At 40.7% G+C, this 22,855-nt stretch overlaps 1 protein-coding gene across 5 annotated transcripts in view; it reads left to right on the forward strand.

Moving 5' to 3' along the window:
• Positions 1-22,855, forward strand: part of NIN (ninein) — a 97,276-nt gene that overhangs the window by 57,475 nt on the left and 16,946 nt on the right. For 4 of the 5 annotated variants that reach the window (XM_081830534.1, XM_081830535.1, XM_081830536.1 and 1 more), the window contains exons 15-26: positions 426-564; positions 2,363-2,484; positions 3,808-4,313; positions 5,360-7,498; positions 8,788-8,913; positions 9,022-9,091; positions 10,632-10,847; positions 14,429-14,542; positions 17,274-17,396; positions 18,678-18,791; positions 19,566-19,712; positions 21,396-21,575. In XM_081830534.1, coding sequence (XP_081686660.1) covers positions 426-564; positions 2,363-2,484; positions 3,808-4,313; positions 5,360-7,498; positions 8,788-8,913; positions 9,022-9,091; positions 10,632-10,847; positions 14,429-14,542; positions 17,274-17,396; positions 18,678-18,791; positions 19,566-19,712; positions 21,396-21,575 — 3,996 coding nt within the window. The remainder of the gene's footprint in view (positions 1-425; positions 565-2,362; positions 2,485-3,807; positions 4,314-5,359; positions 7,499-8,787; positions 8,914-9,021; positions 9,092-10,631; positions 10,848-14,428; positions 14,543-17,273; positions 17,397-18,677; positions 18,792-19,565; positions 19,713-21,395; positions 21,576-22,855) is intronic. The other variant, XM_081830538.1, reaches the window with a different exon arrangement.

A 22,855-nucleotide genomic window follows, 5' to 3' on the forward strand; every position in this document is an offset into this window, starting at 1 on the left:
ATGTGAGAGTTCCGGTTTCTGCACATCCTTGCCAACAGTTCTTGCTGTGTCTTTTGGAGTCGAGCCATCCCTAGGGGTTATGAAGTGGTGGGTGTTTTATTTGCATTTCCCTGATGACGAAAGATTTTGAGTATCTCTTCAAGTGCTTTTCAGCATATCTCTTTTGGAGAAAGGTCTATTTGAAATCCTTTGCCTATTTTTAAATGGATTGTCTTTTTATTATTGAGTTGTAATAGTTCCTTATAGATTCTAGTTACAAGTCCCTTATCAGACCACATAATTTGCAAAAACTATTCTGCCACTCTGTGGGTTGTCTTCTTACTTTCATGATATTCTTCGAAACAAAAGTTTTTAGTTTGGTGATGTCATTTACTTTTTCTTTTGCTGCTTGTGCTATAAGACTGGTGTTGGTTTTTAAATTCGAGGTATTACAAGACCAAGTGGATGAACTCCAGTCTGAGCTGGAAGAATTTCGCACACAAGGCAAAGTGTTGAGACTTCCTTTGAAGAACTCACTGTCAGAAGAACTTGATGTTAACACGGGTTGCATCGAGCCTGACCAGAGTAAGCCATTCCGACATCATCTTTTCAGAGGCTGTGCCTTTGGTTTTTACTGTTAGGGCCATGTTTGAATGTAAAATTGCACAACTTTGGCAACCAACAAAAACTAAACAGAAAAATCCTGGCAATATTTTCTTGAGCTATTTCACTTGTGGTCTGTTTTTTCATTTGTCTTTAAAGTCTTTCTGAAAATATTTCTGATTTTTATGTGTACCAGCAAAGGAATGGAAAAATCAAACCACAAGGATATTTGCTTTGTTTAAAAAAAAAAACAAAAAAACTGTCCTCAAGTCTGAGAATCTAAGGCCTTGGGAGTGTAAGAATTCAGGCACTGAGCTCTTGAATCCTCCCTTTCTTAAGGAGTGCGTCACGGGGATGGTGATGGTTTGGGAGACCAGGGCAACTAGAAACCAGGATTCAGTTTTCTCACACCGGCTTTGTTAAATATCAGCATTGTCTCTGTAACACAACAAATAAATAAGTGTTGGTTGACTGCGCCTTTGAGGAGGATTTTGGGTGGCGAGGTGGAAAGGCAGAGTTGTCTGGCAGCCCTGCTCCATGTGTTATTAGCTCTTTTCCTCCTTCCTGCTATTCTGCCTCTTTCCTCCCTGTCCTGAGTTTGAATTTCAGAAGGGGCTCATAATAAATTCTTCTGTTATAGTCTTCTCCACTGCTACAGAAGTACAGGTCCTTACAAGGTTTGTTTATTCCTCTTCGTATCTATTCATTGTAGAATAAATAAGGGATTGGGGAGGGGACTGGGTGAAGACCTTTCCTGTGGTTCTAAGTACGCAGTCGGTAGCCTTACTGTAGTGTGAGGATGGGGCCCAACGGATCGTATGATGCATCTCAGAAGCTTTTCTGGAACTTTTTCTGTAGTGTTGGGCATCCTCCTCATAGGTGTGTGAAGCTGTGCCGTCTTGGGTTTGCTTACACCCCAAGTATCTCTTCTCAGTTGGGGATATGCCAATAGATGAAAAGAAACCCCAAGGCAAGACTGTCAATCCAAGATGCCAGACAGGCCCTTTCTCCCATCTGCCTATGGGCCCCCACAGGAAAAACGTTTTTGAATCCCCTGCCTTTGGAGATTTCCACACAGTATTAGACATCATCACTTTGTCTGTGTACTGGCTCAGCCTCCAATTTATGCTTCACATTTCAGTGTTCTTCTCAGTTGCCATGATGGGCAGTTGTGGAAGTGAACCCGTATGTATGAGTTGAGAATTTTTCTCCCAAACTGCCCATATCTAGGTTCCTAACCAATGCACTATTTTTTTTAAATTTTAGCTGATAATTTAAAATGGGGTTCCACTTGCACTATAGGAAATCAATATTATAATACTCAATCTTCTGTAACTGAGTGGTGGGTTTGAGATCTTGACCCATGAAGGTAATGCCTCCGGGCATCTTCTGCCACGCTGCCCTCTGCTAGTTTGTCTGATGGATAGAAGGCTGGTTGGTTTCACCAAGTTACCTCACTCCACAGCATTTTCATTTAGAAGGTCACCTTTGAACAGTTTCCACCCCTACCCCTACCCACCTACTCTTCAAAAAGATGGATTCTGTTAAGGTTTGGCACAGAGTCTGCACATGAAACAATCTTACCGTACTGCCTGTTCACCTTCATTTTTAATACTTGAAAACAAGAAACTTCTTGGCTTCTATGGTTTCCTAGTAGATCTCATTAGTGGTAATTTAGGCTGAAAATTTTTCCTTAGTTTAACTGGATGTCCCTCCTCAGATGCCAGTTGTGTTATTGAAAGAACCTGCCGCAGGGTCAACAGATCCCATGTGTTTTCAGGGCTTGGTTCTGAAGAATGCAATCCATTGAATATGAGCATCGAGGCGGAGCTGGTCATTGAACAGATGAAAGAACAACATCACAGGGACTTATGTCGCTTGAGACTGGAGCTTGAAGAAAAAGTAAGTCCTTCTTATCCTGTTCTCTCATTTCTTTGAGCTCTGACAAGCTTTTGCATGTAGGACATTCTTAATTCTTTTTACTCATAGATAATCACCTTCTGTGCATTTCCTCTTGTGTCTGGAGGCTACCAAAAACCCCCTTCCTCATGATGGTTTCGTAGGCTGAGCATGAGGCCTTTTCCTCCTAGGAGAGAATTTCTCCAGAATGTATTCTCTTCAGCCCTAGCAAGCATGAAACTTGAAGGCCAATACATTATTTCCAACTGGTCCCAAAACATCTTAATAAAACCAAAAAAGCCCTTTGATATAGCTAGCATTAGGTACAAGTTCTGAATCTTCACCTCCAAAACCCTCCACGATGTTGCTTCGACTTATATTTTTAGTCTTTTCTTTTACCTTCTCCTCTTGTCAAACCAGTAGTTGGCTGTTCTTCATCAAACTGTCCTCTTTTGTTCGTGCTATTACATGCTATGTGATTTCTTTCTATCTCTTGAAAGTCTCCTTCCCTTTCAGAGTTTATATCAAATGCTACCTCTTGCATGAACCCATTCCTGAACACCCTTGACCAAATGTGATATTTTTCCCTCTTTGGATCTCCAGGTTACATCATAGCTCTCTGTTTTCTATACCTTTTATATTTTTCAGTCTGCCTTGTGGTATACTTGTTTGTACTTGTCAAAACCACGTCTAGGGTGGTTTCTCCTGGATGGCAGGACTGTATCTTACCCAATATCGTGTCCCCACAAAGCCCACAGAATGCCTATGATAGGTGTTCAAGAAATATTTGAATTTAATTAGTTTAAGACCCTACATCTACAGTTGGACAGGATGCCTGGGAAGACAAATGGTACCTATGTGAAAGTCTAGTCATTTTTATCGGAGTTGTTCAGAAACTAATAAAATTTGGGGCACCTGGGTGGCTCAGTTGGCTGAGCGTTGGACTCTTGATTTCGGCTCAGGTCATGATCCCAGGGTCATAGGATGGAGCCCTGCATTAGACTCCCCACTCAGTGCGGAGTCTGCTTGAGATTCTCTCCTTCTGCTCCCTGCCCCTCGCCCTGCTCGTGTGCATGTGTGCACTCTCGCTCTCAAATAAATAAATAAATAACATCTTTAAAAAATAATAAAATTCAACGGAGTTAAAAAGGAAAGCAAACTATGCTTGACTCAAATATATCTTATTTAACATGTTTTAAAGTTGTTAAAATGGGAAAACTGAAGAATGTATCATGTCTCATAGGCAAAAAGTAGCTTACAGCCCCGATCACCTTTCCATGGCCTTGAGTTGAATAACATTATGGTGGTTTTGCTTTCTGACCTTAGGTGCACCGTTATGAAAAGCAGCTAGATGAAACCAAGGTTGCCTGTGAAAAGGAGCAAGAGAACATGAAGCAAAAGTATGAGAATGAAGTACATGTCTTAGAAAAACAAATAAGTGACCTTAAAAATGAAATTACAGAACTTCAGGGCCAGACAGGGGTGCTCAAGGAGGCACAGCATACAACTATCTGCAGACACGAGGATGAGAAAAAAGAACTGCAAAAGAAGTGGGATGAGGAAAAGACTCACCTGCAGGAGAAGCTGAGGTTGGAACATGAGTTGGAACTCAAGGCTAGCCTAGAGCAGGCAGAGGAAAGCTTTAACCGAGAGAGAGAAGGACTCATTCAAAATGGCGCCTGGACAGAAGAGAAAGTGAGAGGCTTGACTCAGGAACTAGAGCAGTTTCACCAGGAGCAGCTTAAAAGCCTGATGGAGAAGCACACTCTTGAGAAAGAGGAGTTGCGAAAAGAGCTCTTGGAAAAACACCAAAGGGAACTTCAAGAGGGAAGGTAAGAAAATAGGGGGAAATGGAGAAACCCAGGACACTATACCTTGGGGGCACCAGAAGTTCCAGTCAGTTAAGGAGACTTTGACTAGACTCTTTAGTTTCTCAGCCCGTTTATCCACAGACATAAGCCTACCCTGGGGTTATTGGAACTGTTTTTTTTCAAAGACCGTATTTCTTGTATCAACAAGTATCCTTTCAGGTTCCAGATGAGAATAATTACTGTGTCCGAGAAACGCTATTTGTAAGCTAAATTCTGGGTAAAGTTCTATTCCTCCCCAAAGCGTGAAATGCCGCTTTGTGCTTACCTTCCTCACGTGAAATCTCAGGTACATTTGAGGGCTTTGATGCTTCATTCTATGATTAACTGGGTGCTGCTTTATTAAATAAGAAGGAAAAATGTAATGATTATGTTAATAGGTATGGTTTATAGGACTACTGTCCTTGCAATGTATACTTAATTAAAATGAAGGAATTTTATATATTTCCCAAGTTAGGGATTAGGTTAATATGCGTTTGATCAGGGGCGCCTGGGTGGCTCAGATGGTTGGGCGTCTGCCTTCGGCTCAGGTCATGATCCCAGGGTCCTGGGATTGAATCCCGCATCGGGCTCCCGGCTTAGCGGGGAGCCTGCTTCTCTCTCTGACCCTCTCCCCTCTCATGCTGTTTCTCTCTCGCTCACTCTCTAAAAAATAAATCTTTATAAAAAAAAAAAAAAAGAATATGCGTTTGATCATTGATGTAAAATCAGCTTACATTTTCCATAAACAAACACATCCCAGGAGTATGCCAAAGAAGTTGGTTTCCAAATTTTCCCTCTAAGTGCAGAGAGAGGTAAGTCTTATAAATTAATTATGGCTGCCAGTCCTAGCTCTCAGAAATGAGATCCTGTCTTTGTAGAAATCAATTACGTAGGAATAAGTGAGGGCTGTTTTTAGAAAGTGTTTAGATTGTGTGCCTGGCAACTTCTTCTGTGCATGGGGAACTGTTTTTTGTTTGCTTCTCGAATTGGTGGCAGTTTCAGTAATGCTGTATGTTGACTACATTTAGGGAAAAAATGGAAACTGAGTGTACTAGAAGAACCTGTCAGATAGAAGCCCAGTGTCAGGCTGATTGTCAGAAAGTCACTGAGAGGTGTGAAAATGCCCTGCGAAGCCTGGAGGGGCACTACCACCAAGAGCTGAAGGAGCTCCTGGAACAGCAGCTTGAGGAGAGATCCCAGTGGGAGTTTGAGAAGGACGAGCTCACCCAGGAGTGTGCAGAAGCCCAGGAGCAGCTGAAAGAGACTCTCCAAAGAGAGAAAGCCACTTCTCTGGTCCTGACCCAGGAGAGAGAGATGCTGGAGAAAACCTACAAAGAACATTTGAATAGTATGGTTGTTGAAAGAGAGCAGCTACTCAAAGACCTGGAAGATCTAAGAAATGTGTCAGAAAGTCAGCAAAGCCTACTGTCCGACCAGATCCTTGAGCTGAAGAGCAGTCGTGAAAGGGAGCTGAGGGACGGCGAGCAGGTCCTGGGCCGGGCAGGTGCCTCGGGGCATCTGGCCGGCCAGCCGCTGGAGAAGCTAGCAATGGAACGGGACCGGGAGGAGCAGGAGATGGTGTCCGGGCTGCAGGCCATGGAGAGTGTCCACAGAGTGACCTGTGAGAAAGCAGACCAAGAGAGGGCTGAGATGAGCACAGACATCTCCAGGCTTCAGAACAAAATTAAGGAAATGCAGCAGGCATCTCCTCCGTCCAGGAGAGAGAATGGCTGCCAGGCGGCAGGAGGGGAGGCGGCGGAAGGCAGTGGAGCCATGTCCCTGCTCCAGCAAGGAAAGCAGCTGTTGGAAGAGAATGGAGATGTCCTCTTAAGCCTGCAGAGAGCTCATGAGCGAGCAGTGAAGGAAAATGTGAAAATGGCCACGGAAATTTCGAGATTGCAACAGAAGCTGCAAAAATTAGAGCCGGGCTTGGTAATGTCTTGTTTTGATGAGCCAGCTACTGGGCTATTTGGAAATTCTGTGGAACAAACAGAGCCCTTTTTGCTGCCAAATCAAATGAAACAAGTAGAAGGTGTAAGCCCACCTTGCGTCCTCAGTGACCTACCGGACGATGAGGCCCCGGATTTGGGCAGTCCAGGGACGGGCTCTCCTCAGAGACGGGCGGTCAAAATGGAGGAGTCTGAAGCATCAATGGAGAGTTTTTCCGAGCTCGAAAATAGCGAAGAGACCAGGACTGAGACCTGGGACCTGAAGAATCAGATTTGTCAGCTTAAGGGACAGCTAACGATCCTGCGTGCAGACTGCAGTCGAGCTTCTGAAAAGAAACGGGACCTCCTTTTTGACATCGCCGTGCTGAAAAAGAAACTGAAGATGCTTGAGAGAATCCCTGAGGCTTCCCTCAAGTATAAACTGCTGTATGAAGACGCCAGCAGGGAAAATGACTGTCTCCAGGAGGAGCTGCGAGTGATGGAGACGCGCTATGACGAAGCCCTCGAAAGTAACACAGAGCTCACTTCGGAAGTTTTCAAACTGCAGCACGAGCTAAAGAAAGCGGAAGAGGCGACGGAAACGTTCTTCAGCCTGGAAGAGAGTTACGGTGAAGTCAAGAGAGAAAACGAGGAGCTGCATGTTCTGGTTTTGAGACTTGAGGGTGCGCTGGAGAAGCTGCAGGCCAGAGCGGCGCTCCAGCGTGACTGCTGCTTATGGGAAGCCCGCTTGGCTAAGCTGGAAGTCCCGCCCGATGGGAAGGTGCCCGAACCCCACCAGACGCTGGAAGAGTGTGTGCCCGAGGTGAGGGACGTACACCGTATCATAGAAGAACATTATCAAGATCACCAGTACCTCGAGCAGGAGAATACACAGCTTCTGGAAAGAGTACAAGCATGTGAAATTGCCTGGCTACACAGACGAGTCCGGACACATGGAGAACAGCCCCGAGTACAGAAGCAGGTTTTACCGGAGGAAGAAGACACTGCCCTCCTAGGCCTTCAAGACAGACACCTTCCGCGTCAGGCCACGATAGCAGAGTTAGAACTGGAGAAAAAAAAGCTGCAAGAGCTGACCAGGAAGTTGAGGGAGAGAGTCGCTGCTTTAGTTAAGCAAAAAGGTGTACCTTGTCAAGGAGAGAACGAGGAGGAGCTGAAGGCAATGATGCACGACTTGCAAATCACGTGCAGTGAGATGCAACAGAAAGTTGAACTTCTGAGGTAACGTATATGCCTTCTGAGCTCCCTGGACTCCCAAGAGCACCTCACCACATCTAACTCCCACTGCTTGCTCTGCCTGGAGAAACTAACCTGTTAGCCTTCGAGAAGAGAGCGCTACTGTAGACTTCTTTCTGCTTCTGTGTCGCATTAACAAATAGAATAACCTGGCCTAGGAGGCATTCCCTTCCTCTATGGGAGATAAATGTCGTTCGTTGGTGTCATAATGGAGAGTGTGTGCCATTTAACCATGTGCATCATCAGTGTATGTCAAGTCTTTAACTCTTTCTCTAGCGTTTCATTTGGATCGATAGTTGTTTTGGTTTTGGTTTTGGTTTTTGCTCAATGTTAGTTATTTTCTTCCTGTGATGGAACGTGTTCTTTGAGAATGCCGTTTGTTTATTATTAACTCACTTGGTAGATGAGAACCCTTATCCTGTACTAATGTAGGAAAAATGTCATGCTTTGTGGCTTACAGTTTTTCCCTTATAGCACTTGAAGTACATGGCTGATACTCTGTAAACAATGGAAATTCATCTTAGAACGTAGAATTTTATTGAAGAGCTATCAGAGTCTTATAAATGTGCTCGAAATAAAGATAAAAAATGAAACTAATTTGAACACTGCTCACTTGACTTTATATGAGTGCAATTGTCTTCTAGCAAATTTGGTTTAAAAAAAAACTTGTAAAATATTACATGTTTCTGAAGTATCTTGATAGGAAACAAAGTAATTCTAGATGTAGTTTTTCCTCTTCAGACCATTTTTAGTTCTAAAAATCAGAATGTAATGAGCTGAAAAAAAATCACAAAGTAAACATGAATGTACATATTTCAGTGTGGTCCTTTGATTTATGTACTGAATTCTCTTTCTCTAGGAACCCTGAGGCCTGTAACTAAAGCTAATACAGCTTAGTATTAGGCTTATGCTTATCCAGAGCCCAGAGCAAGTAGGACTTGAGACTGAGATAAATGAAGTTATTTGCTCAAAGCTGTATGCTTGCCGCTGAAAAAAATTAGCAACCATGGTGGGCAGAGTCTCAATTCCTGTCTCTGTGCTCAAGTGTTTTAGCCACACTTCCCTAACGTCTTTTTGTGAAATTCTTAACTTCCCAAAAGAAATGAGTCAATATGTCATAGCTTGACTTCCATTACTAAGAGTCTACTAATTTAGACTTCTCTTTTTAATGGGCATGGACTGCTTGTTTTATTGGAAGTTACTAGAAAGCATTTTCCAAAGATGCCAGATGACTGCCTTGTTATAACTATTTTTTTTTAATCTCTGTAATTCAGATATGAATCTGAGAAGCTTCAAGAAGAAAATTCTATTTTGAGAAATGAAATTACTACTTTAAATGAAGATGATAGCATTTCTAACCTGAAATTAGGGAAATTAAATGGGTCACAGGAAGAAATGTGGTAAGACATATACTTACATTTTCTTCAGGCATTTTTGCAAGGACTAAAACTGTTTTTCTTCAACTTTTAAAGCCTAACTCTTAGGTTATATTTTCACTGTCCCTTTAGGCAAAAAATAGAAACTGTAAAACAGGAAAAAGCTGCAGTTCAGAAGATGGTTGAAAATTTAAAGAAACAGGTAAGGAGATACTTAGTATTTCCCAGTGTTTCTTGATTCTGAAGTTTTCTTTGTTTGAAATTTATAGCATATGCTACTAGAGTAACATGTAGCTAATGACAGTAAAGTTGTAAATCTGGAGTTTCAGAATGGAAACTCACCCCATGCTGACTCTAAACTAGGTTTCTGTTTTTTGGTTAATATTATAATATATATACTACTTCTAGATTTTGAGGGCTTAATACAAGCTTTATAATCAGTGGGAATGGGGAGATGGTACCTCTGAAACTATCTGTGAAATACTACCTCTATCCCTCACATTCTTTCAAGTAATCCTTCCTCTTTTATCACCGTGATTGAAACCAGAAAGTTAAGGACGCAGTTTCACAGATCTAGAGTAATGTTTCATCAGTATATCTTTGCATAGAATTGCAGTGTATTCAGATAGCCTGTGCTGTTTGGCACCCAAGTTGTGTAATCTCACAACATGCAATTGCGCAGGGAAAGTCCATTTAAGAATCTGTCTGAAATAGCCGAAAGACAAGGACATCCTGGGTAAAGAGCATTTTCAGGACTTAAAACAGACAAGGTCTTAACATCCAAAATATATTCTGTACTGTTACAAATAAATGGCAAAACACCAGTTGAAAAACAGATAATTGGTTTGAGTAGTCAAGGAAAGGAAAAAACAAATACAATGTATAAAAAGATAGCCTAATTAGGGAAGTGCAAATTAATTTTCCTTTTTTCATCTTTCAGATTAGCAAAAATTAAAGATACCGTCTCTTCTTTAAAGAGGGGTGAAGAAATGAATGTACTCATACATTTTTGGTAGGAGTATAAGTTGGTAGCACTGTGAGGAAGATACTTTGGGGATATCTATCAAAACAGTGATGTGTATGCAGACCTCCTAACCCAGCAGCCCCACTTCTAAGAAAATGATCCTAAATATAAAATGCTGCCATGTATAAATGAATTTTTCAAAAGGTTGTGTTTCTTCATAATGAAAAGAATGATAAACTTATATGTCTGTCAGTGTGGGAATGGATAAATACATTATGGAATGTCTTAACACATAGAATATGCTATAACCACTAAAAAATATAGCATGTGGTGGTTTCCGAATGCACTGACTTAGAAAGATGATAAAAGTCTGTAAGATATAATTATAAGTGGGAAAAGCAGGCTGTCCAAACATCTGAAATGATTCAAATTTTTGTTTTAAAGAGGAGAAAAACCTCTATGTGCATATGAGTTTTGTATATACGTAGAAACCAATCTGGAGGGATACAGACCCAGCTGTGAACAGTGGCTACCCCCGTGGAGTTAGACTGAACCAAGGGTCTGTCACTTCTCCATACATTTCCCAATTGATGGAGTTTGTAATAATGAGTGCTGTATTAGTTCTATTAGTAAGGGTGTGTGTGTGTGTGTGTGTACATGTACATATCTATGTATAAAACCTTATCTACGGAGGGGGAAGAACCAGTTAGTCTCTGTTATCTGTTTTTTAGTAGAAGTAGGGTAACTTGTTTGTAAAACTTATTTCAATTTTAATTAGATTGCAGAATTAAAAACCAAAAACCAAGAGTTGGATTTGGAAAATACAGAACTTAGCCAAAAGAACTCTCAAAATGAGAAAGAACTGCAAGAACTTAATCAACGTCTAGCAGAAATGCTGGGCCAGAAGGAGGAAGAGCTGGGACCCAGTGCATTTGAGAAGTGGAAACAAGGAGCGTCTCATCTGAAAGAAGAACTGGAACAATGTAGAGTGCAGGTATGGAGGAGAGCCACCCTACAGCCTTAGGGGAGGAAATCCCAAGAAATAAAGTAATGCTGGTACTAAATTTCTTACATACAAAGTTTTAATAATTAAAACAGTGTGGTACTGGCAAATGAATAGGCAAATAGATACATGGAATAGAAGGTCTAGGATTAGAGGGCGCCTGGGTGGCTCAGTTGGTTAAGCAACTGCCTTCGGCTCAGGTCATGATCCTGGAGTCCCAGGATCGAGTCCCGCATCGGGCTCCCTGCTCAGCAGGGAGTCTGCTTCTCCCTCTGACCCTCCACCCTCTCATGCTCTCTCTCTATCATTCTCTCTCTCTCAATAAATAAATAAAAAAAAAAATCTTAAAAAAAACCTTTAAAAAAAATTAAAAAAAAAAAGAAGGTGTAGGATTAGACTCCAGCACAGATGGAAACTTAGTGTATAACAAAGGTACCTTCTCAAATCACTGGGGTAAAGATGGATTTTTTTTTTTTTTTTAATAAATGGTTCCTGGACAACTCAGTAGACATTTGGGAACAGATAAAATGAGATGCATATCTTGTACTGTACATAAGGATAAACTCTAATTGGATTAGGAGTCTAAATATAAGAAACAAAACTACATAAGTACTAGAAGAAAACATGGATGAATTTGTCTTTAACCTTAGTGTAGAGAAAAGCTGTCCAACTCATAAACCATAAACCAGAAGCAAAAAATAAATAAATTTTTTTCATGGCAAAAAAAATACCACAAAGCCAAAAGATAATTCACAAACTGGGAGAAAAATATTTACATCACATACCACAGAGAGTAGGGCTAATATCCCTATTATGTAAAGAGCTCTTAAAAATCCATGGATTTGGGCGCCTGGGTGGCTCAGTTGGTTAAGCGACTGCCTTCGGCTCAAGTCATGATCCTGGAGTCCCTGGATCGAGTCCCGCATCGGGCCTCCTGCTCGGCAGGGAGTCTGCTTCGCCCTCTGACCCTATCCCCTCTCAGGTGTTCTCTCTCTCTCAAATAAATAAAATCTTTAAAAAAAAAAAAAAAATCCATGGATTTGGGGCACCTGGGTGGCTCAGTCAGTTCAGTGCCTTCAGCTCAGGTTATGATCCCAGGGTCCTGGGATCAAGCCCCGCATCAGGCTCCCTGCTCAGCGGGGAGTCTGCTTCTCCCTCTGCTTCTGCTTCCTTTTCCCTCTCCCTCTCCCTCCTGCTCCCTCTGCTTATGCTCTCTCTCTCTCTCCCCCCAGTCAAATAAATAAATAAAATCTTAAAAAGAAAAAAGATGCAAAATTATTTTTTTTTAAAAAAATCCCTGGACTTAGGACCAAAATCTGATAGCAAACTGGGAAAAACACATGAATAAATAACTCACCAAAAAAAAAAAAAAAAAAAGCTAAAAATGTCCCTCAAGCCTGTGGGAAAAAATACCCAAAACTGGGGCACCTGGGTGGCTCAGTTGGTTAAAGCATCTGCCTTCAGCTCAGGTCATGATCTCAGGGTCCTGGGATCAAGCCCCATGTCGGGCTCCCTGCTCAGTGGGGAGTCTGCTTCTCCCTCTGCCCACCCCCTGCTCATGCATGTGCGCTCTTTCTCTCAAATAACTAAATAAAATCTTTAAGAAAAATGCCCCAAATCACTCATAATTAGAAAACTGCAAATAAAAACAACACTGATACATCTTTTCTCAACTATGAGATTGGAAACAATTTAAAAATAGGACTTTCTGTTGGCAAGGCTTTGGGGAAGCAGGCACTTTTATACATTGCTGGTGGGGGTGTAAACGGAGGTTATCCTTCTGGAGGGAGATTTGCCAATTCTTCAACAGAATTACGGATGGGCTTACCATTTGTCCCAGCAATGCCATTTCTAGGGATTTACCCTAAAAGTACACCTCCAACAATGTGAATATTCATAACACACAGAGCTTGGAAACAACCTAAATGTTCATATGTAGGAGAATGGTTGGATAAATGTGGTGGATACAGTCACACCGTATAGTAGTATTCAGCTATAAAAGGAAGGAAGGAAGGGAGAGAAGGAAAGAGAGAGAGACCTCTACCGATATGAAATTATTTCCAGGACATACTGTTAAGTGAAAAAGAAAAGCACAAAAGTGTATAGGATGCCTCTGTTCATGTAAGAGAGACAAGGACGTGAAAAAAATACACATATACTTGCGCATTTGTGTGAAAGAAACCCAAGAATGATGAACCAGAAACTAAAAATATGGTTACCTACAGTGGGTAGGTGGGAAAGGGATGGAAGAGAGGAATGGGAATGGTGTCAAAGGGAAGAAGGAAGGGAGTATATCTTTTCACATAGCTCTGACTTGTAGAATCATAGCAGTGTTTTCCATACTCTTCACATACCCCAAAATAAACACAATTATAATCGATCAAGATGGCAGGGTATAACAACATGGAACGCAAACACTAAGAATTGAACCTAACTATTATAAATGGATAACGTAATTACAGTGGGGAAGAAAAGAATTAAGTCATTTGGAAATTATTATCTGACTCCATACTGTAGGTCTAAAGATAGAAAGAAGTATATACAAATGCTATAATAATCTAGTCCGTAAATGTGTTTCTCATGGGGGTAAGTTAGTAATTCTGAAACTGTGTATATTAGAATTGAATAAATAAGTAAATAGATTACAGGCAACAGAACTGAATTTCTCACTGCTGGAGAAGGAAGCTTCAAGTAGGAAAATGAGGAAACTAAAAGGAACCTTCTGGTGTTGTACTGGAATTTGAGGCATTAGTATAAACTCATGTTTCTTAATATATATACACATTGATAGAGGTAGAGATGTGTGTATATGGATGGAGTGCCCAAATCTTGGTTTCTAAACACCATTCTCCTATAGAAGAAACCAGGGCTCCTTGGAAAAATTATTGACTCCAGGCCTGGAGCAGGGAAAATTCAGGATGAGCCCAGATCACCTCATGGTGCCAGAAAGAAAAAAAGTGTTAAAAAAAGATGGGCACATGAAAAGGACACAGAGCCCCACCTGAAGGAGCTCCTAATGGCCAAAGCTGGAATGGTTTGACCAACAAAATAAATAATTCTAGTATAGCATAAGATAAATATAAAATGAAATAAATATGTATGGGCACATCCTGATATTAAAAATTGATTAAATGGGGGAGAAATAACAGCTCTTCCTCACAGAATTCCAATTAATGAATGTAGAAAGAAAGAAGGAAATAGAAAGTCATCATCAGGCAAACACGAGGGTAATAACTGTCGTAGACAAAATCCACTGATAGAAACTAAAATAAAAAGAAGTTTCAGGAGGAACACGATTTTCATGGTCTCAAACTATCTCCCCCAAGAGAAAGTAACTTTGCAGTGGAGTAACCTGCAAAACCCACCTGAGAAATCATGTTCATACCGTTTGGGTGCACAGTCTTTCAAAAGATAGCTTTGGTTCGTTTCACCGAAGATAATGGTCATAAAACAGCGTGTTACTGAATTGGGGCTAGGGTTTCCTGACTTACTGCTGCCTTTTGTGGATCTAGTAAGTTTCCCCAGGCTACGTGAAGATGTCTGTGACTTGACTTTCTAATTTTTCTTCTTAGTCCTCTACTTTAGTGTCTTCTCTGGAGGCAGAACTATCTGAAGTTAAAATACAGACTCATATTGTGGAACAGGAAAACCTCCTTCTCAAAGATGAACTGGAGAAAATGAAACAGGTAAGACTGTGCTGCTTGGAGTGGGCGTCAGGGGGGAGGCTCATAGAACAATATGGTACCTGATGGTCTGGCTTTTCTAGCCACCAAATGTCCTTTATACAGACTCCTGTCAACTAGCTTATTGCTCTTAAAACTGAGGGTTTGCAGGACAGGCCCACTTATAGGACTCCTATTGCTAATTCTCTAAATGCTGTTCTAGTTGTGTAACTTACATATGTTGTAGACTGAAATTCTATTACTATAAATCAGTCACAACCATTTCAGTTTAAGAAATTTGTTGTTCTGCTTTCTTCTGGCCAGGTGATAAATATGTGTCTAAAAAGAAAGTGACTTTCTTGCTTGTAACTTTAATAACTATTCATCTAGATTTGTGAGACACAATTCTTAGAACAAGTTTGAGGCTTCTACCCTGGGCTAGAGAGTAAATTCTAGAACATTATCAGGGATGCAGTCTCACTTATGAATTTGACTTTAAGAAGCCTATTTCAAAGTTTCAAACAAAGACTTAATTTTAAATATAAAAGAGGGTTCACCTTAAGGTTATATCCTGAACGTTGTCCTATTTTATTCTTTATTCTGAACTTTTCAGTGGGTACAGGATTTGAGCAATCCTGATTTATGAATAGAATTTAGTTCTGTTTTTTTTTAATTTGCTTCACCAAAGGTTTACTTTGATATTATGACATCCTTAGATTATAAAATTCTCTCGCTTGTATCTGTTCAGCCTATGAGCATAAAGGTGTCCTCTGAATGCTGAAATATTGAGTCTCTACCACTGAGTTTTATGTTTGTGTTGGTCTGTAGTTGACTCCTATAAGTCTTGATTTCCTAATAGGATTGTTAAGACTTCCGGGGAATTTGTGTCCCTTGTAATGCCTAGTGATTGGTACCTGATAGGAGCTTTATAAGAACCTTTTCAAGTCAGATGCTGCTTTGCAAAGTATATCTCTTCTGCCATAACAGAAACTGTCTGCCATTATCAACATTCCAGAAGTTAAAACTCATAGGGCCTTTCTGTTGGTGCATAAGTATTCCAAAGCTGTTATTACCAAGTTCATCCTAATTACCATGGGAATACTTTTCTCCTTTACCTTTTGAAAATCCATTGTTCAGTCTTTAAGATGTTTAATGATGGAGTCCAAATCCATAGCATGAGAAGTGCGTGTTTTGTGACTTCACTAAGCCAGAGATCAGAAGGAAAGGAGTGCATTGGGGAGTAAAATAGCATGAGGAGGACATCATTTGGTACATTTTTATTGTGTATTTTTTACAGAGGTGTTTATAAATAGTGGAGTGGAAGAATGGTGAGCCCTGTCTGCTTTTGCTAGAAGTTGTATCATGGCACCTGGACTCTTTGGGATTACAGCAGTGGGGTAGTATCAGCCCATTGTTGCTGCCATACAGCTTGGACCTAGGAAGTATGTGCTGCTGTAGGACCCAATACAAGTAAAAAGCACTTTGTGAATGAGAAACTCTCTGTTGCACAGAAAAGGAACACAAGGAGCATCAGCAGAAGTCTCATGCCAGTCTCTACACCCAAAATGGTACCAGGCTTTGTGAGGGTCTGGGGATGAGGAAGCAAGGTAGTGAGCAAAGGAGACAGGTCCTTTAGTAAACCAAAGCCCAGCTACTTTAAAATAACGTTTTCCTATGTTCTTCTGACTTTAGATTTGTAAGGTATGCTGGATTTGTTGTCAGTTGAAGATTCAACCCTTAGAGTCTATTTTGTCGTCTTACCCCTAAAGCTAAATGTGAAAGAACGTAAGGTATGAAGTAGAAGGATGACCATAAAATCATAATGAATAATAATTGAATATGTGAAAGCCAAGTGAAACAGAGGGAAATTAAAAATGTAGGAACTGTGGGAAGGGTAAAGAAGTAGAAGGAACAATCAGTCTCTTTAGAGCAGTCGTTGGGGGAGGTGGGAATTACTCCCCCACCCTGGGACATTTAGCAATGTCTAGGACCATTTTTGGTTTTCACAAGTGGTGTGTGGGGAGGGGAGTGCAACAGCCATCTAATAGGCAAAGCAGAGATGTTGCTAACCATCCTCCAGTGCGCAGGACAGCCCCCCAAAACGAAGAATTATCTGGCCCAGGATGTCAATCCTAGTTAGGCAGATGCTGAAACGGAACAGAAACTGTCTTTGGTTTGTCTTGATTCCAGTAGAGAGGAGGAAGCCTGTGCGTCCACATTTAACATTTTCCTGAGCAAGTCAGTTTTGGCCTCTTCCAAAGGGAAGGGCACATGGAACAAATTGAAAAACACTGATTGTTTTAGCTTGAAAACTTGCCCTTGTATTGATTCACAGTACTTGTTGGTTCATGCCAATTCTGTAGTCTTGACTGAGATTTCTGAAAAAGATTTTTGTCTCGTTAAAAAAGCCTGAGGAAAAGGTATTGTGCTGTATCGTACGCAAGTTAAATTGATGACAGAACGGCAGTATGTTACTTATTTTACCCTGAAGGTAAAACAGAAAGTGAGGACCATTATGTAACGTGTCTGTCTACGTGAATCCCTCTGGGCAGACGTTTTGGCAGTCAATTGGAGAATGGAGAGAATGTAGCAGGGAACATTTTGTTAAATTTAATTTTAGTCCCCTAGAGTTTATATGTCCCCTGAAATATCTATGTAGATAAGGAAATAGCAGCAACCATGAAAATGCCCTGTTTATAAATACCTCTTTATAAATACAGCCATGAGATGTGATGGGATTGTTTATCTCTTACAGCTGCACAGATGTCCTGATCTCTCCGACTTCCAGCAAAAACTTTCTAGCGCTCTAAGCTACAATGAAAAACTGCTCAAAGAAAAGGAAGCTCTGAGTGAAGAATTAAATAGCTGTGTGGATAAGGTAGTAAACATAAGACTTTCTAACCATTATTGTATAGTGTATACCATAATGAGCATTTCTCTGTACAGTGGCATCTGGGCCTCCCATTTTAGCCTAATTGTTCCAAGCCTACTATCCTAGTAGAACAACATTTCAGCTGGCCTTATGTGATCTAAGCGTTCCGGAGGTCATGATTTTGACAGGAGTGTACATTGGTTAATAATTATTATATGCAGTAATATGTAGTTTATCTCATTTTAATATATAACCATGTTACTTAATGTATATTATTTAAACATTTATTATTGAGAGAGAGCACGAGCAAAGGCAGGGGACAGAGGGAAAGAGGAGGAGAGAGAGAACCTTAAGTGGGCTCCACACCCAACCTGGGGCTCGATCTCACAACCCTGAGATCATGACCTGAGCCAAAATCAAGAGTCAGACCCTTAACTGACTGAGTCACCCAGGCTCCCCTTAATGTATATCATTAAATATATCACTATTAACATATAATACAACTGTGGTTGCTTTTAATAATCTGAGACCTATTACATAGGCACTTTTTTTCTGTTTTCCCTAGCAAATCCCCAAACACTGCTTTTGTCCCACCTGCCTTGATAGGTATTCCGTATTTTCCTATTATGGTACTCTCTTGAGATTGGGGAAGGAGGAAGGTTACGGGGAGGGGAGAGGCAGAGAGAGAATCCCAAGCAGGCTCCATGCCCAGCGCGGAGCCCAACTCGGGGCTCAACCTCACAACCCTGAGATCATGACCTGAGGTGAAATCAAGAGTCAGACACCCAACCGGCTGAGGCACCAAGAGGCCCCTTGAGATTTCTAATTGCCTTCCAGCCTACCATTTCTCACCCACAGTGAGGCAATGAGAGAGAAAAATGGAAATTGCCAAAAAGAAGAGATTCCTCAAAATTAAAGGTAGAAAGAGAGTCCGGAAAACATCTTCCTTTTTTTTTTTTTCTTTCTTTTAAAGATTTTATTTATTTATTTGACAAAGACACAGTGAGAGAGGGAACACAAGCGGGGGAGTGGGAGAGGGAGAAGCAGGCTTGCCGTGGAGCAGGGGCTCGATCCCAGGACCCCGGGATCATGAGCTGAGCCGAAGGCAGATGCTTAACAACTGAGCCACCCAGGCGCCCCAGGAAAACACCTTTCTTTTACCTTGCCCTGCTCCCCCATGTAAACAGTTGGTGCTTGGTCTTTTCAGCATATATAGAGGTATAGAAATTTTGAGGCTAGATATGTGTGCAAAAATGCGCCGTTCCCTCTTTTCTTTTCCTGAAACAGTTGGCAAAATCAAGTCTCTTAGAGCACAGAATTGCCACTATGAAGCAAGAACAGAAGTCTTGGGAACACCAGAGGGAAACCTTAAAGTCCCAACTCGCGGCTTCACAGGACAAGGTATGTGGCCAATTCTTGTTTCATCTGCCTAGTTAATATTTTCCTGGATATTCCAACAGAACTCCCAGGAGAAAGAATATTCCGGGTGGAATTGGCCTAAGAGGGCTCAGAATGCTTCAACTTGACTAATACCTGTCACATGCTTACAGTATGATGAAATAATTTGAACAGTTCCCTCAAAGCTCATTATTAGAATTATGAGATTATCTCATCATTATGAGATTACTTATGAAAGCTGGAGAATAATGTGTAGAAAGGACTGCTGGTTTCTCATTTAGAAAAAGGGTTCCTAAGGCAGATTCATGCCCTGTTAAAGATCTCTATCAACCTTACTTTCATACATTTAAATTATTTTTAATTAAAATATATACTAGATGTTAGCATGGAGTAGGGTTCTGACAGCTATATATTTTCATTTTTAAGAAGTCCTTTACAAACCAACACCACTGGCTAAAACACAATTTCTACAAAATTCAGTAAAGCCATCTTCTGTCATGCCATTTGGTTCTCATTGGTTCTGTAAGACACCACTTGCTAATATACCAGATGACTGTATCAGCAAGACCCTGTTCCACGTTACTGAGCTAAATACAATGTTCTGTAAATATACGTAATATCTGGGGTTTCCACTGAGCTACTCAAAAGAGCTGTATATAATTAAATAGAAACAGAAGAGACCTTGGAATTCTCTTATCTTAGCTCATTCACTCCTGGACAGGCTTTGGTGAGACTGTGAGGATCTGTGTCAAGTGTAAGATTGTTCTCATGATGCAGGTTCAGAGTTTAGAAGACACCCTGCAGAATGTAAACTTGCAAATGTCGCTGATTAAATCTGACCTACAAGTGACTCAGCAGGAAAAGGAGGCTTTAAAACAAGAAGTGATGTCTTTATATAAACAACTTCAGAATGCTGGTGACAAGGTAATTTCTTTTTTATTGAGGTATAAGATGCACAGATTTTAAGTCTATAACTTACAGATGTATGTGTGTGTTTACATAAATGAGCAACCTAGGGGTTAGGAGCTCCGACCCCCTGCACAGTCAAAAATCCACATACAACTTCTGACTCCCCCAACACGTACCTATTAATCATTAAGACTACTGTTGACTGGAAGCCTTACCAATAATATAAACAGTTAATTAACACACATTTTGTATATTGTGTTCTTATTGTATACTGTATTCTTACAATAAAGCTAGAGAAAAAATCATAAGAGAAAATACATTTACAATACTGTACTGTATTTATCAAAAAATTTGCATATGAGTGGACCCGTGCAGTTCAAACCTGTGTTGTTCAAAAGTCAGCAGTATATTTTACATACCTGTGTATGTATGTGCATATGTTTATATTTGTGTAAACACCTCCTAGCTCAAAATATAGACCAGTTCCAGCACCCAGCAGACTCTCTGGTCTCCCCTCCAGTTGATAACCACAAGGGAACCACTTCTCTACCGTCTGCCACCGTAGGTTAGGGATGCTTGTTTCTGAACTTCATATAAATGGAACCACAGTGACAAGGTTATTTTTTGTATTGTGCAAGACAGGGGACCATGCTGAGTTATTTTGTAGTAGCAAAACTAAAACATTTCGGTATTGTATAAAGTGTGTCTCATTTTAATATATCAAAGTGCTGCTTCACCTGTGTGCATAGAAATGAAAAATGGTATTAAAGATGTCAGCCTTGTGGAGGTGTTAAGAGTTTGTCCTACAGTAAAAGTAGGACAGTTATTTTAATCCAGTTATTTTATATCTTTTTATTTTTATTTATATATATATATATTTTTTAAGTAGGCTCCACACCCAGTGTGGGGCTCGAACTCATGACCCTGAGACTAAGAGTCTCATGCTGTCCCCACTGAGCCATCCAGATGCCTCCTTTTTATTTATTTATTTTTTTTAAAGGAAAACAGTTGTTTCCATTTTTTAAAATTACTTCTGGGCTGACATTTTCCTCAAAATGAGATTGTAACTTTTTTTTCTTTTTCATGTTTTGGCTTAAAAAGCAAAAGCCCTACCTACTTGTTACTTTCTTTAAAGCATTTTCCAGGGTCCAAAAAATCACTTTGGTAGCTAAAAGCATATTCTGAAGTTCAGGCCTCAATTATATGGATAGTATGTGCTTTGGATTCTAAAAAAGGATCTGATTGCAAATGTGAAAAGAGTTTAGCTTGTGAAAGCTTTCAAGTTAGCAGTGTATTTTGAAGTTCCCTTTGTGTCCTCTGTTAACCAAAAGAATAGTTATCTGGGGCCAAAGGGTTAACTTCACAAAGATTAAGCAATTTTTAAGGCCACCAATGTCTATGCACTTGGGTTCTATATAGAATCTGGACTTGCCCTATAGTCATCTTTGCTATTAGACTTGCTGGAGCTATTTTGCCAAAATAGATTTAGATTTTCATTCTAAACAGAATTTCCAAACCTTTTTAAAATCAGACTCCCAAAATATTGTTTTTATATCTGTGTATACAACAGACATGCACACCTCCATTAGAAGACATGAAGAATAAGAGGTGCTTACTAAGAATTATTGTCATTGAGTAAATACACTCAAACAGAAATCAGCTTGTTTTTAAGGCTTAACTCTGCCCTTTGCTGTTAAGAACTGGGGCCCAGAAATAGCCACCCATCCATCAGGATTCCCTACGCAGCAGCACTGGCTGACTTGGGACAAGATGGATCATCTGATAAAGGAGGAACAAGAGCTACTTCGGCAGGAGAACGAGAGACTCCAAACCGTGGTGCGGAACACCAAAGCGGAACTCACGCACTCCCAGGAGAAGGTAAACTGAAAAGCTGCAGATGGTGGTGTAGGATTGAAAATACTTAGTTTGATAGGAAGATGAGAGTTTGACATGATTGAAACTGTTCTAGGGTATGGATCTGAGTATTCTGCTATGGCAGACTTATTTTAGAATGTATAATTCATCATTTACTAGCAAGTAATTTTACCCTGGTATGTTTATATAATATTTTTCATTCTGTATAATCAGTTCAATATTAAAATCAATGATTTTAATCCTCCTATCCAGAATAGCCTCATGGAAATTATGTTAACTATATATTCTCCACTCAAATGGACTAGCTGCCAAGACTGGTAGTACAAAAATGGCAAAATTAGACTCACATCTTGTTGGGCTAACTCCTTGTAAGAGAAAAGGTACCCCTTTTTATTTATTTATTTATTTATTTAAAGATTTTGTTTATTTATTTGAGAGAGAGAATGAGAGAGAGAGAGCATGAGAAGGGGGAGGGTCAGAGGGAGAAGCAGACTCCCCGCCGAGCAGGGAGCCTGACGCAGGACTCGATCCCGGGACTCCAGGATCATGACCTGAGCCGAAAGCAGTCGCTTAACCAGCTGAGCCACCCAGGTGCCCAAAGGTACCCCTTTTTAAAGACTCAGCATTTCAAGGTGAGAATGGTCTCTAAAGAGGATCTTTTCCAACCACTAAATGGATGTTTATATTCTTTACTTCTGCTAAGTAGCTGACCAACTATGATGAACCTATGCTTAAACACTTCTTTTAAGGAAGAACTCTCTGAAGAGCCACAGATAGTCATTTAGAACAGCTGCTCTATGTCAGAAACTCTGCTCTCACTGAAGGTGCAGACTCGACCAAGACAGACATGGTAGCTGTCCTCATGGAACTTGGTTGATATAAATGCATTGTTTCAGGTGTGAACAGTCCAGTACAAAGTGGATGGGACCATCACCTCATTGACTCCTAAAAGTTATGCTCCTATCAGAGAGAAAATGCCTAGGACTACATCTGTCTTCTTGACAGCCACGCCACACTGTTGACTCCCAGCCGATTGGTAGATCCAGAGGTCCCCTCTTCTCAGTCTGATCCTTACAGTCATTGGATTTTTAGACCCATACAGACTAAAAATAGATTTACCTCGAAGGATCTTTTGAAATCCAAAAAAGTAGAGTTCAAGAATTGGCAGACTTGGGGCACCTGGGTGGCTCAGTCGGTTAAGTGGCTGCCTTCGGCTCGGGTCATGATCTCGGGGTCCTGGGATCGAGCCCACATCGGGGCTCCCTGCTCAGCCAGGAGTCTGC

Source organism: Leptonychotes weddellii, chromosome 9 (assembly GCF_054177405.1).
Source record: "Leptonychotes weddellii isolate Sample4059 chromosome 9, ASM5417740v2, whole genome shotgun sequence".
Classification (NCBI taxonomy): domain Eukaryota; kingdom Metazoa; phylum Chordata; class Mammalia; order Carnivora; family Phocidae; genus Leptonychotes; species Leptonychotes weddellii.